Raw genomic sequence first — 18,351 nt, forward strand, 5'->3', positions numbered from 1 at the left:
CCTTTGCACCTGCCACAGCACCCCAATATGTTTGAAGCCTATCACAAGACCAGAGACATTGGGTAAGATTGCCTGTACAGACCTTCCACTTGGGACATGCTGAAGATACCCCTGGTTTAAATTTTGACAAACAGTCCAGAGCCAAGAGGACCCTTTGGAGAATCTTCAACTATAAAGCATGAGTCCTTTTGAAAATTGATATCTTCCTTGCATTCTCCCAAATATACTCCCATGCCTCTGAGGAGACTTCAATACCCAGCTCTCTCTTTCACACCCTGCAGAGTCAATCAAACTCATCTGAGGGGCACCCCCCCAATTGATGATGTAAAGTACTGACAGAAAGTGTAATCATAGCCCTTAGCTCCCCCCTCTCTATAATTGGATTTGTAGGGATCAGTCAAAAGTGCAGTCTTTTTTTGAATAAAATCCCTAACTTGAAAAAATGAAAGAGGTCTCTATTAGATAACTCGTACTTCCGTACTAACTGATCGAAGGACATCATTACGTCTCCCTCAAATAAATTGCCCATGCAAGACACCCCCTAGCTGCCCATCATTTAAATCCTGAATCTGTCATCTCTGGTTGAAAACCCGGCATACCCACTAAAGGTATAAACAAACATGTTTTGCCAATGTTACCTTCCCTCTGCCGAATTGCCCTCCATGCTTTAACAGTATTGATAACTATTGGGTTATGGCAATATTCCCTAACTGTACTCATTTTGTCCAAAAATAACAAACTGGTAAGGGGGCACCTTGTCTGGGCAGCTTCGATATCTAGCCGTATTGAAAGAGGATCCCCACAAACCCAATCACTTACATCGGTCAAAAGCAAGCTTAATTGGTAATTTTTAATGTCCGGAAGGTCCACTCCCCCCAGTCTGTGAGGCAGTTGCAGTTTAGCTAACTTAATGAGGGGCTGCTTACGATGCCAAATAAAGGAGCTGAACCAGCCGTTCAGCCTCCTGAATGTTTGCTTATTGAAAATCAGGGGAAGCATCCGTATAGCGTATAGCAAACTGTTGTAAGTTTAATGTGGTCACATTGTCATGTTCACCCATTGTTCAGGAAACACAAATGTAGTTGTCACAAGAGTCAAATTTGATCTGAGAATTAAGTAAAGCACCAGATATCTATATGGATGGGTTGCTACTTCATGTTGAAAGAAAACCTGTGATTGGATTTGGCTTTATTTTTCCTGATTGACAGCAACACTGGAAGTGCTGCTTGACTAACCCAATATTCCAAAATTGTAGAGCCCCTGAACGAATATGATTGAAAGTCCACATTTGACTCATTTACTCCTGCTTGTTTCGCCTTCAGTCTGGCTGACAAACTCTAAGAAATGATCCACCTTTGTGCAATAAGTAGCCATTTATGTGCCAATGCCACAGCAAATAAAATATGACATATCACATGGTGGCCTTGGTATAAAATGTCTTGGCTCAGCGACCCATCCAATAGCTGGAGTCCTTACAGCATAATTCAACCTGGTGCATTAATAGAGACCTCCTTCACAGTGTACCCCCAATCTATATAGATTGACCTCATTGGACCTCTGCAATATATCAGGCTACCTTCATTATTTAGTGAGATTAGATTAGATTAGATTACTTACAGTGTGGAAACAGGCCCTTCAGCCCAACAAGTCCACACCGCCCCGCCGAAGCGCAACCCACCCATACCCCTACATCTACATTTACCACTTACCTAACACTATGGGCAATTTAGCATGGCCAATTCACCTGACCTGCACATCTTTTGACTGTGGGAGGAAACCGGAGCACCCGGAGGAAACCCACGCAGACACGGGGAGGACGTGCAAACTCCACACAGTCAGTCGCCTGAGGCGGGAATTGAACCCGGGTCTCAGGCGCTGTGAGGCAGCAGTGCTAACCACTGTGCCACCGTGCCGCCCATTTGTGATTATGTATAAATTCACTAAATGGATTGAAACCATTCCTTATAGAAACAAATCAGTTGCAAATGCTGTGTGATTTCTTGAATGTGGCGTTTTGTAGAAAGTGTGATACAAAGATCCATCCCACCCTGGCAATGCTTTTCTACAACCTCTACCATCGGGGAGAAGGTACAGAAGCCTGAACATGCATCAGCCGGTTTCAAAACAGTTTCTACCCTACTGTTGTTAGAATACTGAATAGAAAAAAAAAATAAAGTTCATCTTATAGTCTTAACTCAATAAAGTTAGACAGTCTTTGAAACAGCTCCCACTTCAGGTTCAGCTCCTCCTACCCAATCCTTCATTTCCTGCTGTGGCTACACTGCTGTAACCACACTTCACCATGCCACCGCTGGAACAATGAGCTGCCATTCTCCAATAGCATCTCACCTTCACCAACTCCACCACCGCCATGAGTTCACACTGGGCCAACCTCACTGATGCAGCCGCTGCCGGTGTCACAGGGTCCTGAATTGGGACTAAATTTGCCAGCGTCACTGCTTCTGTCATCAGGTGCCCAGGCCTAGATGTGAACCTGGAGCCTTGTCTTGGCTGCAATCCGGACCGAAGAGGGATTAAACCCAGGATCTACTCCTTGCTTGGCCAGGAGACCTCGGGCTGGGGTGGAGCAGTGTTCGCCTAGTCCTGGTGTTACTGTTGACACCTCTGGACACCCTCTCCCTTGTCATTTACTCAGCCTCACCGCTCCCCAGGCTTGCACCACCATCTTTGTCCACCATTCCATGCGGGGTCCACTCTCAGCAATGCCACTGCAGATGCCTTCGCTGTCTCTGGTCGAGCTACCTGGAATTAGCTGCCACTTAGTGGGAATCATGGTGACTGGGCCAGTTAATTACAGGAGAAAACCCAGTGAGTGTCCTAATGGTGCAAAGTGTCTGCCATTAAGTGGGAGGACAAAGGAGGCTGTTGTAGGATTCCTACGCACAATAGCCTTGTTGATCAACCAATTGACACCCCTTATCCCTGATCCTACCACAATTTAATGGTGGCAAAGAGATTAAATGGGAGCCACCCGACATTCCCATGCCTTCAGAAGACACCACCATGTTTGTTGGCAGTCTACTGGGGAGGGGGAGTCCCTTTTATCTGGCATTCATATCTGATTGAGAAAACCTCGGAATCCTACCCCACACCCACCCCCCCTCCCAAATACTCATCTCTCCTCAGAGGCCTATGCAACAGCAACCCCAATCAAACCTCACTGATCTTTGGCCTGAGGCAATCCTAGGCCTTGTGTAGGTGCATAGTCAATACTTGTGGTGGCCCCGATGAGGACCTGCCAATCTCTGATTGACCAGTATTGAGCTGCTTAGTACCAGAGAAGACCCAACGATGGCTGTACAAGTGGTTGAAGGACATTAATATCCAGTGGACCCCACCCCCCACATAGAATTAACTGGGGTTTCCTGTTGATTGTCCATCTGATAGATGTGATCCTTATCGGGCCAAATAAATCCAGCCCTGTATTCAATCTAGAATCTTCTGAGACTGAAATGATACACAGTTGCTGGGTGAATTCATTTCACACAGAGAAACTTTATAAAACTGCTGCTCAAATGATGACCAGTACAGTCTGCATTATTGTAGATAGAGTCATAGAGATCCACAGCACAGAAAAGGCCCTTCAGCCCATTCCATCCACACTGGTCAAAAACAACCACCTAAGTATTCTAATCCCATTTTACAGCACTTGATTCATAGCTTTGCATACCTTGACATCTAATACTACTTCAATGTGATGAGGGTTTCTGCTCTATCCCCTTACACGTAGTGAATTCCAGATTCCCACCACCCTCTGGGTAAAAAATATTTTTCCCTCAGCCCCTCTAAACCTTCTGACCTTTACCTTAATTCTATGCCTCATTGATGCATGCACCAATGGGAAAAGTTTCTTCCTGTGCACCCTATCCGTGTCCTTCATAACCTTATACATCTCAATCATATCCTCTTACAATCTCCTCTGCTTGAAAGAAAACAACCCTAGTCTATGCAATCTCTCTTTATAACTGAAACTCTCCAGCGCAGGCAATATCCTGTTAAATTTCCTTTGCATCTTTTCCAGTGCAGTCACATCTCTCCTGTAATGTGATTCCAGAAATGCACACAATACTCTAGCTGTGGCCTAACCAATCTTTTATACAGTTCCAGCATAATCTCCCAGCTCTTAAACTCAACCAATAAAGGCAAGTTTACTAAATGCCTTCTTAATCACTTTATTTACTTCTCCTGGTACTTTAAAGGACCAGTGGACATGCACAGCATTGATTTGCGCTTCAACTGAAATCGTTTTTTGAAAACTTAATTATTAACAATTAGCAGGCACATAAAAAAGATGTATCAGTGGATGTTGTTAAAATTCTGTGGTTTAATAGAATAAATGTAGAGGAAATGTTTCTGGTTTTGGGTGAGTCCAAAACTATGCGCGATAAACATAAAAGAATTAGCAGTAAGTTCAATAAAGAATTCAGTCGAGATTTTTCTATGCATAAAGTGGTTAGATGAGGAACATCCACCATGTCGAATGATTGAGATAAATAGCTTAGATGCATTTAAGAGAAAGGTAAGCCCATGAAGGTGAAAAATGTAGAAGGATATGTTGATAGAGTTAGATGAAGTAAGGTTGGAGGAGCCATGTATGGATCAAGAAAATGGAATAGATCAATTGGGCAATATTTTCTATTATTGTTATAAATTCTGTGTAATACATTCAAATGATTACGGACTCTACAATTTCTGCACAATTACAGATTATTTTAAAATGGTAATTATGGGATATTTCAGTATTGTTGAATAAAAGAAGACAGATTTTGTCAAAGTTTTCCATCTTCTGCCTGTTGGGACAATTTACAGGAAACCCCAATGTAAAGGGAGAAGAATATTTTATACCTTGACCAAACACCAAACAGAATCAACCTGCTTGGTTTAAAATCTAAACAAAGCTCAGCATTTATCAGTCAGTCATCACACAACCTCATGCATCTCCATGGCAATGCCTCTATCAAGCTTGCTTGATATGTGATCAGCACTTTCTCATACAGAATAAAGGTTTTCCCATTACACTGGTATTTCTTGTAAATTGTCCTGATCAATGCAAGACAAAAAGCATTGACAAAATGAAATTTCATTTTTCAGTAATGCTCAATTTCTGTATCACCAAATGACTATCTAATTTAGTAAGCATTTGAAATGCTCAAAGTGTTGGAAATTATATAAAATATACTCGTTCCAATTAGTAGGCTAGCGAGCTGTATCAGTTGGAAACAAAGGAAATGTGTGTGAAATGTTCACAAAAGGAATCGTTTGGCATTAGGTTACAAGGATGATATTCCAAGACTTTTGAGTGGGTAGCGAATTGAATTCCTGCTGTCTTCATGTTCTTATCCATTTATATGATGTAAGCTTTGTTGGCAAAGTCAGTACTTATTGCCTATTCATAGTTCCTGTGACATAAACTTACTGATTTGTGTCTATTTTTAATATTTATTTTAAGTGTGGGACTCAAATCTGGAGATAGTTACCATATGAATTTCGGTATGCCCAAAGTTAATAATGAGCTTTCAAGTATTTCTATAGCCATTGTCTTTCCCTTTAAAATAGTTTTTGAGGGATACTTTGGCAGCCTAATAGACTCTTGTTTACTTTAAGATTTTACTAACTAGCAGGTAGACAATTGTAGATCAAGGTTTCTGTTAGACATTGATCAGCATGCACAGGTTGGACCAAAGGGTCTGTTTCCATTGCTGTACATCTCTATGACTCTATTTCTGCACTGGAACTTTTAAAAAAAGTTTAATGGAAACATCCATAGTTTAGAGGAAGAAAATTTTGCTTCAGTTTTACTTTGTTTCAGTCAGTTCTGTGAAGTCCTTACATGCAGATACATTTATAGAATAGTTGTCCTGACAAGGCGGATAATACAATGAAACCAGACAAGCTTGGAGTAAAGAATTTTGGTAAACTTCGATTTTCCTGCTCCTCGGATGCTGCCTGATCTGCTGTGCTTTTCCAGCACCACTCTAATCTGAAAATATTGGGATGAAACTCTGAAGAAGAGTACAAGCTGAGTTTGTTTAAATAGAGTTGTATGATGGTTCCATAAATAAGCTACCAAAGGTTCCAGGCTGGGAGTTGAAGTCCCAATTAGCATAAATCTGTTGACGTGTCAGAGAAAGGGATTCTGGTGTGAATACTGTACAAGTGATGTGTTTGTCATTGTGAGGAGAGTAAAGCTTTATCTGTGTGTTTAGAACTCTTTGAATTTCTATTAAAAGGAAATAGATTGGTTTATTCTATTTTATCTTTATAAAGTTTTATGTAACACATAAAATAAAACCTGCAACATTGAATACTTCTGACTTAAGTCTTGTTAAGTTCAAAACAGAACAAAATACGATCTATCGAGTTGGATTTCAGTTTATGTTTTGATTTAACCAATGATAACATTGGGGGGATCATAACATTCCTCATGAAAACAAAATGAACATGAAATATTGCAAATGTTGGAAATCTGAAGTAAAGACATTAAATGCTGGAGAAACTCAGCAGGTCTAGCAACAATTGTGCTACATTAGGTGATGCAAGACCTACTAACTTGCTCCAGTATTTCCTGTCTTTACCAAAGCAGGCTGCTTTGTCCTGGATGGTGTGAAACGTTTTGAGTGCATCCATCCAGGCAAGTGGGGAGTATTCCATCACACTCCTGACTTGTGTCTTGTGGGTTGTGGACCGGATTTGGGGATTCAGGTGGTAGTTATTCAATGCAATATTCCTAGCCTCTGACCTGCTCTCGGACCCATTGTATTTATATGGCTAGTTCAGTTCAGTTTCTGGTCAATGGCAATCCCCAGCAATGATAATGCCATTGAGTGTCAAGGGGGAAACAGTTAGATTCTCTCTTGTTGGAGATGATCATTATTTGTCAATTGTATGTCATGAATGTTACTTGCCACTTGTCAGTCCAAGCCAGTTCTTGCTGCATTTGAACATGGACTGCTACAATATCTAAGGAGGTGACAGTACTGGATATTTTGCAATCATTGGCAAACATCCCCACTTTTGATCTTATGATGGTCATTGATAAAGCAATAAAAGATAATTGGGCCTAGGACACTATCCTGAGTAACTCCTGCAGAGATGTACTGGAGCTGAGATCCAACAACCACAACCATCTTCCAATGTGCCAGGTATGACTCCAACCAGTAGAGAGTTTGCCCCCGATACCCATTGATACCAGTTTTACTAGGGCTCCTTGATACCAAACTTCGGCAAATGAGGCCTTCATGTCCACAGCAGTCATTCTCACCTCACCTCTGGAATTCAGCTCTTTTGTCTATGTTTGAATGAGGTCAGGAGCTCAGTGGCCCTGGTGGAACATAAACTGAGTGTCACTGAGCAGGTTATTGTTGACTAGGTGTTGCTTGAGAACACTGTAAATGACACCACTTTACTGATGATCAAGAGCAGACTGATAGGGTAGTAATTGACCATATTGGATTTGTCCTGCTTTTTGTGTACAGGGCATACCAAAACAATTTTCCACATTTTTGGGAAGATGCCAGTGTTGTAACCGTACAGGAAAAAACTTGGATAGCGGAGTGGCAAGTTCTGGAGCACAAGTCACAGTACTATTGCTGAAATGTTGTCAGGGCCCATAGCCTTTGCTACATCCAATATCTCTAGCCATTTCTTGATATCATGTGGAGTGAAATGAATTGGTTGAAGACTGACAACTGTGAGGAAGGTGAGATGAATCATGCACTTAGCAACTAAAATCAAACAGAACAAGAGAGGCCTTTGGGCTCATCAAGTCTATGATGCTGAAAAGTACACTACTACCTACAATAGTGCCACTTTCCTGTTCAAGGCCCAAAGCCTTGAAAGTTATGTCATTTCTGGTTGAAGATTGTTGCATGTGCATCTGCCTTATTTTTTGTACTAATTTGCTTGGCTCCCCCATGATTAAGGATGGGAATATTTATGAATCTTCCTCCTTCATGAGTTGGAGGGAAGTTCATGAACTGGATTAAACAACAATGAGTTGTCTAGTTGTCTGCCACCTTTCACAGCTGAATGTGGCAGGACGATAGATTTTGACCAAGTTGACACTTCATGGCTTTGCAACCATTATTAGACTCCTAATGCCCAACTTTTCTTGGGTTTAAATCTACCATCGCCATGGTAGGATTTGAACCCAGATCCCCAGAATATTACGTGGGTATCTGGTTTGCTGGGTCCAGTATCCAATACCACCATGTTATCACCTTCCCTCTAACTACACGGCAGCGCTATTAGGAATGGAATTCCAGGAGTTTGACCCAGCAATAAGAAAGGAGCAGTGTTATTTTTCCGAGATAGGATAGTGCATGACATGGAAGGGGACTTGCAAGTGGTGCTGTTGCCATAAACTTGTTATCCTTATCTTTCTGCATAGTGGAGCTTGTTTGTTTGGAAGGTGCTATGAAAGGAGCATTGTTGAGTTATTACAGTGCATCTTTTAATGTGCTGGATGAAATGCCAATGAAGTTTGTCCTGGATGATGTGAAGTACCTTGAGTGTTGTTACTTTTCCAGCCAAATGAAGAGTATTTTATCACAGGTGACTTTGAACCTATTGTTTAAAATGCTTTCCACCCAGAAAGGATTTCTTCCAATCATAAACTTTGATTCAGCAGTACAGTAAGGAAAATTTGCACCTTCTTTAAAATATTTTTAAGAAAAGGGCTTTAATGAGTTTGTTCAATTGCATTGTGATCAATTGTAATTTTCTTGGAAAGCAAATAATACTAATCCATGTGGCCTGTCAACCCTTGATGTGGAAGCACTACCAACTTGAAGGACTTTAAAATAGAAGCTATAAGCATGGTTAGACACAAAGGGAAGAGAGCTAGTGGATCTAGGTAATGAACACACAGATACTGATAAAAAGAAAGCAGACAGAGACAAAGGAACACAACATTAATGTGCAAGCCAGCAAAAGTTTATAAAAGGTTATGTTTTTGTTTGGTACACATAAAAATAATGTTCCAGAAGTTTGGGAAGTGATATACAAGCAAGGTATAATGATGTGAGTAGCTCATGTATGCAAAAGAGCTGAGATTTTATATCAGGAGACCAGATTGTAAATTAGGTTTGATGGTAAGTTGAAAGGAGCACTGGAAAGCTATGCTATCAAGACTGACAAGACCTGAGGGAGGATTGATCAATGTGCTCTGTGTTCGTACTAAGCACATCCAAAGGTCTCTGATGGAAAATGCTCGCCAGTGAACGTAATCTATTTGGGTCGGAAAGTTTGCATTCAGGAAATAATGCAAGTGCTTATGAGGCATAAGATGCATCTTTGTTGTTATCAAGTATTCAAGTGAAATTCATATTTTTGTTTCTAACTACAATTTGACTGTTAGTTCATATTTAATTTGTATTAGTTTCAATTCATGTTACAGTAAGTCACAAAAAGAGAAAACTTGTTCATAATTTCTTCTTTGGGGATAGTTTGGTTATTTTGGTTTAGCTTCCCCTAGGAGAATTGTAACATGCTCTTGATCTGTTCTGATTAATTGCTAGTTATTGACTGTCATGATTAGTCAACAAACTCCATCATTCCACTTAGATGCAAACTAGAGTGACCTTAGTTATTTTTTATTGTGTAGTAATTCCTGATCCTGCGAACTATTCTTACCCCTTCCCCTTCATAGTACTCACCAGTTAAGCATATTCTAAAGAATGCTAAAGAGTTCAAAGAAGAAATGTACACCATAGACAGGTAAATATAAATATTGTTCCAGTTTTCAATCATTACTAAATTAAAATGGAGAATCTTGCCCAATCCTTTCTTAAGTCAAATTAATATTAAGATAATAAATTAGCCCACAGTCCGAAGACCTCGAATTAATATAGTTAATGTAACTGTTTGGTTAACAGGTGTAAGATTTAAGAATTGACCTGTATTTACAAGTTTGTTAAAGACACTATGTAAGTGCAAGTTTTTTTGTGTATATTTGTACTGAACACTCGTGTAAGAAAGATGGTCACAGGGTTTCCTGCATTATAGAATTGAACAAAATATGCATACAATTGTCCAAATATCTAATTTAGCCAAAATGTCCAATACAACTGTTTATCAGTCTACCAGAAAGTGCTGATGTTCAGAAGCATACAATAAGGGAGATGATCAATTAATTATAAATCATTGATTTATATTGCCATCCATAAATATATTGATATTATGTTTTTTTTAACCTGAATAACCTTTACCTTATCTAATGACAAAGCATTTGGGAATATAAAGCGAGTGTATTTATCGTGCTAAACATGACATTTCATTTACTCTCTCATGGAACTAAACCATAATCTTCCAGTCATATGGTGTAGAGGGACACAAGCAGATTGCTTTGCTTCTCAAGCAGCTTAGCTATTAATATTAAGAGGATGCCACTTTAATGAATAAAACACAAGCATAAACCTCAAGAGAAAGCTTGACGTCAAACAGAAAGGCAAAAAGACCATATGCATTCAGCTTTTGGATCAAATCCGAATGATAACTAAGCCAAAAAATTCAAACTAGTCGTTAGGTCTCCATTACACTTTTCCACAGACAGGTAGCAGATCTGAGATGTACAAGAGGAATTGAGAGACTTTAACTTGATGTGGTTCTGTTCGCCGAGCTGGGAATTTTGTTGCAGATGTTTCGTCCCCTATCTAGGTGACATCCTCAGTGCTTGGGAGCCTCCTGTGAAGCGCTTCTGTGATGTTTCCTCCGGCATTTGTAGTGGTTTGAATCCGGTTGTCAGTTCCAGCTGTCCGCTGCAGTGGTCGGTATATTGGGTCCAGGTCGATGTGCTTATTGATTGAATCTGTGGATGAGTGCCATGCCTCTAGGAATTCCCTGGCTGTTCTCTGTTTGGCTTGTTCTATAATAGTAGTGTTGTCCCAGTTGAACTCATGTTGCTTGTCATCTGAGTGTGTGGCTACTAAGGATAGCTGGTCATGTCGTTTCATGGCTAGTTGGTGTTCATGGATGCGGACCGTTAGCTGTCTTCCTGTTTGTCTATGTAGTGTTTTGTGCAGTCTTTGCATGGGATTTTGTACACTACATTGGTTTTGCTCATGCTGGGTATCGGGTCTTTCATCCTGGTGAGTTATTGTCTGAGAGTGGCTGTTGGTTTGTGTGCTGTTATGAGTCCTAGTGGTCACAGGAGTCTGGCTGTCAGTTCGGAAATGCTCCTGATGTATGGTAGTGTGGCTAGTCCTTTGGGTTGTGGCATGTCCTCATTCCGTTGTCTTTCCCTTAGGCATCTGTTGATGAAATTACGGGAGTATCCGTTTTTGGCAAATACATTGTATAGGTGTTCCTCTTCCTCTTTTTGCAGTTCTGGTGCACTGCAGTGTGTTGTGGCCCTTTTGAACAGTGTCTTGATGCAACTTCTTTTGTGTGTGTTGGGGTGGTTGCTTTCGTAGTTTAGGACTTGGCTTCCCTGTATACCTTTGTGGTGAAATCTCCGTTCGGTGTTCTCTGTACCATCACGTCTAGGAATGGGAGTTGATTGTCCTTTTCTTCCTCTCTAGTGAATCGGATTCCTGTGAGTGTGGCGTTGATGATCCGGTGTGTGTTCTCTATTTCTGTGTTTTTAATGATTACAAAGGTATCATCTACATATCTGACCCAGAGTTTGGGTTGAATTTGCGGTAAGACTGTTTGTTCTAACTTTTGCATTACCGCTTCTGCTGAGTCCAGAGATGGGTGAGCCCATGGGTGTGCCATTAATTTGTTCATATATTTGGTTGTTGAATGTGAAGTGTGTTGTGAGGCACAGGTCCAGTAGTTTGAGTATGCAGTCTTTGTTGATAGGTTACCCGTCTTGTTATCTGTTCTGTATGTCCAGCAGGTTGGCTATTATTTCTCTGGCTAGAGTTTTGTCGATAGAGGTGAACAGTTCCGTTACATCGAATGAGACCATAGTTTCTTCCTTGTCTATGTGTATATTTCTGATGATGTCCAAGGATTCCTGTGTTGACTGTATAGATTGTCTGGATCCGCTGATCAGGTGTTTCAGTTTCTGCTGTAGTTCTTTGGCCAGTTTGTGTGATAGTGTCCCTGGTAGTGATACTATGGGTCTGAGTGGGATGTCTGGTTTGTGTACTTTAGGTAGTCTATAGAATCTGGGGGTGTTGTTGCTTTCAGGTTTCATTCTCTGTAGGTCAAACCTGGTTATCTGTCCGTTCTTTTGTAGGTTCCTCAGTGTGTTGTTTATCCTATTGGTGAGCTGTGGGGTGGGGTCAAACTCTCTCTTTTGGTAGGTATTGATAGCTGCAAGTAGTTGTTGTGCTTTTTGGATGTAGTCTGCTTTGTCCAGGATGACCGTCATTCTGCCTTTGTCTGCTGGTAGTATGATTATGTTCTTATCGTTTCTTAGTGATTTTAGTGTCTCCCTCTCCTTGGTGTTGAGGTTGTGTTTGTCTTTTCCTTGTTATCAGGGGTACGATACTTTGTCTCAATGTTCGTTGTGTACAAAATCCCATGCAAGGACTGCACAAAACACTATATAGGACAAACAGGAAGATAGCTAATGGTCCGCATCCATGAACACCAACTAGCCACAAAACGACACGACCAGCTATCCTTAGTAGCCCCACACACTCAGATGACAAGCAACATGAGTTCGACTGGGACAACACTACTATTATAGAACAAGCCAAACAGAGAACAACCAGGGAATTCCTAGAGGCATGGCACTCATCCACAGATTCAATCAATAAGTACATCGACCTGGACCCAATATACCGACCACTGCAGCGGACAGCTGGAACTGACAACCGGAAGCGACAGGTACAAATCACTATAAATGCCGGAGGAAAGATCACAGAAGCGCTTCACAGGAGGCTCCCAAGCACTGAGGATGTCACCTAGACAGGGGACAAAACGTCTGCAACACAAATTCCCAGCTCGGCGAACAGAACCACAACAACGAGCACCTGAGCTACAAATCTTCTCCCAAACTTTGAACTTTAACTTGACTCTCAGAATTTCACCTGTATTTAAGTGTTCTGATGGGTGAGTAACTGTGACAGCCATTTTGTACACATTTTCCTCAGCAGTGTGAGGTCAGTTTACTTTCATAGTGGGTGAGGGAAGGCTAAATGGTCCAATTGGGAAAATAAGGTAAAAACAATGACTGCAGATGCTGAAAATCAAATACTGGATTAGTGGTGCTGGAAGAGCACAGCAGTTCAGGCAGCATCCAACGAGCAGCGATTTCGCTGCTCATTGGATGCTGCCTGAACTGCTGTGCTCTTCCAGCACCACTAATCCACCAATTGGGAAAATAACCTGTCACAACCACACAAGGCCTCTCCTCTGAGCAGTCTGTGCAGTGCAATTTGTGCAGCTTACGTCGCCCCTTTTTAATTTTTGAGCGTTTCGATTTCAAAATAACCAGCAGCACAGCTTTAAGCTTTAAACAAGAGCATGAGATTAGTTTACCTCACAACTATTGCTGAAAGTTAGTAGAAGTTTTTTAAAAAAGCAGTGAAGTCATAAGGTGAAATGGATATGAAAATATAAAGTAATAATAAAAGTTAAGTTGAAATTAATTATATTATTAAAAATCTTATCATTGTGGGCCTGGTTTGCTTCAAGGTTCTTTATTTTAAGAGAGTTGAAATTTGAAGTTAGATACAGCAGATGCAATGGCTTCTATAATTAAATGGTCAGACTTTGCTTTTTTAAGTGGTCTCAGTGAGTAGAGCAGCTTCAGGAAGTGAATAAAGCTTCCCTTACTTTATTGACTCTTCAAACATATTTGAAAACTGCCTGGAAACCTTCAATAGAACAGTAAGGCTTTCTGGCTACCTTTCCTCCACATCTCCCACTGTCAGAGAGAAACCCTAATTCTCTCATTTCATTTCCAGTGGATTCTGCTGGAGGCATCATCACTGTCTTCTTAAATCTTGGCATGTATGGATAGTGCTTGAATTATTTAATGATTCGTTTTGGTTGACTCGAAAAAAAAATCAATTTGTTTTTGGCTTCAGTGAATCACGTTGTATAGCTTCTGGTAACCAGTTTGTAAAGACTCATTATCCATTGTAAAGAATTTGCCTCAAATCAAGCACGAACAGACTTTTTTCAATCAGTCAGTCAAGGGCATAAAGTGATATGGAGTCAAGATGCACAAGTGGAAATCAAATACAAATAAGCCGCAAATTCATCAAATGATAGGACAAGCTTCTACAAAGGCTACTCTTGTGCCAAAAATTAAGATTCACTACATTTGAAAGGAAGAAACATTGTAATGATCTGGACGAAGGAACTGAGGACATTGTTGCTAAATGTACAGATGATACAAAGATAGGTGAAAGAATAAGTAGTATTGAGGAAGCAGGGAAACTGCAGAAGGACTAAGACAGGCTGGGAGAGTAGGTAAAAAGTTGGCAAATGAAATGCAACATGGGAAAACCTGGAGTTAGAATAGAATAGTAGGATAACTTATTGTCACTCATTTTGACAACAAAATACAGCAAAAAGTGTTTGTCACCATACTCCAGGACCTATATTAACAATAGAAGTCATACATAAAACAAATTAAGACAAAGTCCACTTTTGTTCAATTCATTGTTCATCGGTTCCCAAGGTCAAGGGAAAGAGAGGAGAAAGAGAGGAACCAAGTTTTCCACCGCTGCAGAAAGCCAACATTGAAGCCGCTGAATCTCAGGCTATTGGAATCCTGGGCCAGAAATCACCTCAAGGAATCCCAGGTCAGACCCCACCACCCTGCAGGACCCAGTCACGAGGAACAGACCACACTAACTTCACACCTGTGTAGTGGGCTCTCAAAATTGTTATGCACCTTGGTAGGAAGGGAGGCATTGACTATTTTCCAAATGGGATAAAGCCTTGGAAATCTAAAGCACAAAGGGACTTAGGAGATCTATTTCAGGATTCTCTTAAGGTTAACATGCAGGTTCATTTGACACTTAGGAAGGTAAATGCAATGTTAGCATTCATTTTGCAAGGACTAGAGTATACTGCTGAGGCTGTATAAGGTTCCGGTCAGACCACATTTGAAATATTGTGAACAGTTTTAGGCCCCAAATCAAACAGAGGATGTGCTGGCCATGTAGAGGTCCAGAAAAGGTTTACAAGAACTGATCTTATAAGAGGAGCAGTTGAGGAGTCTGTGTTGGCACTTAGAAGGATGGTAGGAAAATCACATTGAAACTTAGAATATTGAGGGGTCTAGATAATGGAGTGGAGAAGTTTCCATTAGTAGGACCAGATGGTACAACCTCAGAGTGAAGGCACAACCCTTCAGATCGGAGTTTTTTTTCCCCCCCCCAGCTGGTGTAGTGAATCTGTGGAACTCATGGCCTCTGCAGCTTTCAGTGGTAAAGTTATTCAGTATATCTCAGACAGATTAGTAAAGGATTCAAGGATTACAGGGAGAAGGCACAGAATAGGGTAATATATATCAGCCAGGATATACTTGATGGGCTGAATGACCTAATTGTGCTCTAGATCTTATGGTTTTATGTAAAGGTTTTAGAAAAGCTTTGATTCTACAGAAAATAACAGCCTACATCAAATTTCTGCAGTCCAACTCCAGTGGACAGGCCACCACAAATTGAAACTCAAGGAGCAGTTTATAGCATTGCTACAAAACTTGAAAGTTTGTTTAGGCTGTTATTTGATGTTGAAATAACATACACATTTAAAGTCTGTCAATTTCTTGACTAATATTCAGCTTAGATGTAAATCTGCCTTTTAAAGTCTAGAAATTTCCAATTAGATTTTCATTTTTTATGATCATAAACAAGTCACAAGGTCAAACTTTACATTCCTGGGCCTGCTTTTATACAGGAACTTTTAATTTTGTTTAAAAAAACTAAAGTTCAAGCCTCTGGTGTAGAGTAACTGCACCCCATAGAAGTGCCATAAGAGACACTAATCCAATTGCAAATGTCTTACATCAGCACTAACATTTAATTTAAATCACAACTCCCAATTAAACACAATGGATGACATGTTTTTATCAAAATTGATTTCATAATATACATAACTGGATGTATTATAATTAAATGAATGCTCAGAGCAGTCTACCTGCACCAAAACATTCTGCAAGAGATTTGAATACCTGCAAAAACAATCTATCTTGCTCCACTGAAGAATCCTGTGAAGGAAAGTGATGGTTTCTGGGTACTCAAGGCACACTTCTTGAATGCTTAAGGGGGAAAAGATGGATTCTAATCAATTAAGCTGGATTCTTAAGATGATCATGAATAATGCAAGCAGAAATAAAGGAAGCTGTTCACTGTAATGCACCCCTTAGGAGTTTAAGAGGGCCTGGAACATTAGGAGTTTCAAATTAGATAAAGGTTATGGACAGTCTGCATACACAGTCTGCTACCACAATGTCAAACATAAGCTTTGAGGCTAGCACCAAATTATCCTAATTTTGGGTTTTTACACTTCTATTCTTATCTAGTCCTACTTGGTAAATTTAAAGCAAATTATGTGAAGCCCTGCTCAAACCAAACAAAAGACAACATTCTGCACAAATTGAATTTTTATTATTCATTTCTTTTACAGCACTGAGGAATGCATGAGGACCACAGCAGAAATGACTAAGCAGGGGATAAGAAGCCCCAAAATCCTTACTTTGCAATATTTCACTTCAGTCAGTAGTTCAGTTCACAGTATAGATCAGTGATTTTGTTTCTTTAAAAAAGAAAAAAAGCACCCTAGAGATTTTTCCAGCCATGGATGGAGTTGACTCGTCAGATATAACTATGAACTAGTTGCTCTCTGCCTTCTTCTCTTGATCAATAGCTGGAAAAGAAAGAAATTAACTCAGATCAAAACAGTTAACCAAAGTGACAGCTGGAAAAAAGTGACAATCCCAACAGATTCCTCACTTTCTTTTGTGGGGAGAGTATTCTTCACTTCTGTGTCAGTCTTTTTCAACTTGCTCTTATCAAAGGAGGCAACCTCGCTAAAATCAGGCTTTTCTTCCATTTCAGTAAATCTGGAAAAAAAAAGTTAGCCTTAACATCAGTCCACACATTTGTAACACCGGCAGGGTGGGGAATATGGAGCTTAAAGAGAGTCTCGTTCCAAAATTCTCCACAGCACCGGTCACAATAAATGAAGCAACAAGGGAGAAAAAAGTAGCAATTATTTTATCATTCTGGTCTACCACAAACGATCTGTTCTTCCGCAACCCCTCTCTTCTCTCCCCCCCCCCCCCCCCCCCCCGCCATCTACAACCAACACCCTCCAGCCCATTCATAATCTTGCTCCCCCCCCACCCCCAGATCCCACTTCTATACCCAAGTTCTCCCCCCCCCCTTGCTCTCGCCCACATTATGATTTTCCCCTCCCCACCCCGCCGTGGGGGGCGGGGGGGGGGGGGAAGAGAGAGAGAAGAGGAGTGTATGTGCACGCTCCCCACCCTCTGGGGGACATTACGAAGGAATTTCCCAGACAAAGGCAGAGGGAGAGAGCGGGCTGTGAACGGCAGCTGGCGCCTCCCTTCACCCGGGGACAAGAAACGGGGGGGGGGGGGGGGGGGGTTGAAAAGAGAGAGAGAAGTGGAAGAGAAAGGAGATGGAGAGCCGCGAACGGGCCGAGGTTGAACGCACACCCCTCCCGCCTCAACTGCTGTGGGTGGGAGTGCCGCTCTCTGCTTCCCCGAGGAGTGGGGGTCCTTACCCGCGGGGGAGGGAGATGCTCCCTCCTTGTCCCGTGGGAGATGCTCCATCCTTGCCTTCTGGGGGGTGGGGAGAGAGTGGGATGTGGGGGGAAGAGGAGAAGTGGGATGTGGGGAGGAGTGGGGAGAAAAGAGTGGGATGGGGAATGCTCCATCCTTGCCTTCTGGGGAGTGGGATGTTGAGGGGGGGGGGGATGCTCCCTCTTTGTCCTCTGGGGAGTGGGGGGGGGGGGGAAGAGAGAAGTTCCCTCCTTGCCTTCTGGGGAGTGGGATGGGGGAATGCTCCATCCTTGCCTTCTGGGGAGTGGGATGTTGGGGGGTGGGGGGGGGAATGCTCCCTCTTTGTCCTCTGGGGAGTGGGGGGGGGGGGAAAGAGAGAAGTTCCCTCCTTGCCTTCTGGGGAGTGGGATGGGGGAATGCTCTGTCCTTACCCCGGGGGAGTGGGATTGGGGGGTGGAGAATGCTCCATCCTTGCCCGCAGGAAGTGCCGCTCCCTCCTTACCCTCACGGTCTCTATCCAGACCCACACTGACCACTCTCCACCGCTCGATCCGTGAACAATAGCCAGCGCCGCCGCCTCCACCTTTTATAGAGTCTGGGTCCCGCCCCCTCCAGGGCCCGCACGTTCCCCTCATCGCCACGCCCCCTTCTACTCTTATATGGTTCATGGG

At 41.8% G+C, this 18,351-nt stretch overlaps 1 protein-coding gene and 1 long non-coding RNA gene across 4 annotated transcripts in view; one reads left to right on the forward strand and one right to left on the reverse strand.

Moving 5' to 3' along the window:
- LOC140491353 (uncharacterized) overlaps positions 1-18,351 on the forward strand; it is a 197,380-nt gene that overhangs the window by 94,514 nt on the left and 84,515 nt on the right. The gene's annotated exons all lie outside the window — the stretch shown is intronic.
- LOC140491350 (thymosin beta-10) lies at positions 16,520-18,319 on the reverse strand. Its single transcript, XM_072589406.1, has 3 exons — positions 18,183-18,319; positions 16,887-16,996; positions 16,520-16,800 (listed from the first exon to the last, which is right to left on the reverse strand). The coding sequence occupies exons 2-3, from the start codon at positions 16,984-16,986 to the stop codon at positions 16,766-16,768; spliced, it is 135 nt and encodes a 44-aa protein (XP_072445507.1). The 5' UTR covers positions 16,987-16,996; positions 18,183-18,319; the 3' UTR covers positions 16,520-16,765.

This window comes from Chiloscyllium punctatum, chromosome 2 (genome assembly GCF_047496795.1).
Source record: "Chiloscyllium punctatum isolate Juve2018m chromosome 2, sChiPun1.3, whole genome shotgun sequence".
In the NCBI taxonomy this organism is placed as follows: Eukaryota; Metazoa; Chordata; class Chondrichthyes; order Orectolobiformes; family Hemiscylliidae; genus Chiloscyllium; species Chiloscyllium punctatum.

Excerpts from the sequence above, each read along its gene's own strand:
- LOC140491350 (XM_072589406.1), bottom strand. The coding sequence starts at position 16,986 with ATGGAAGAAAAGCCTGATTTTAGCGAGGTTGCCTCCTTTGATAAGAGC. Across the intron at positions 16,801-16,886 it reads TACTCTCCCCACAAAAGAAA|CTATTGATCAAGAGAAGAAG; the intron begins GTGAGGAATCTG and ends TTTCTTTTCCAG.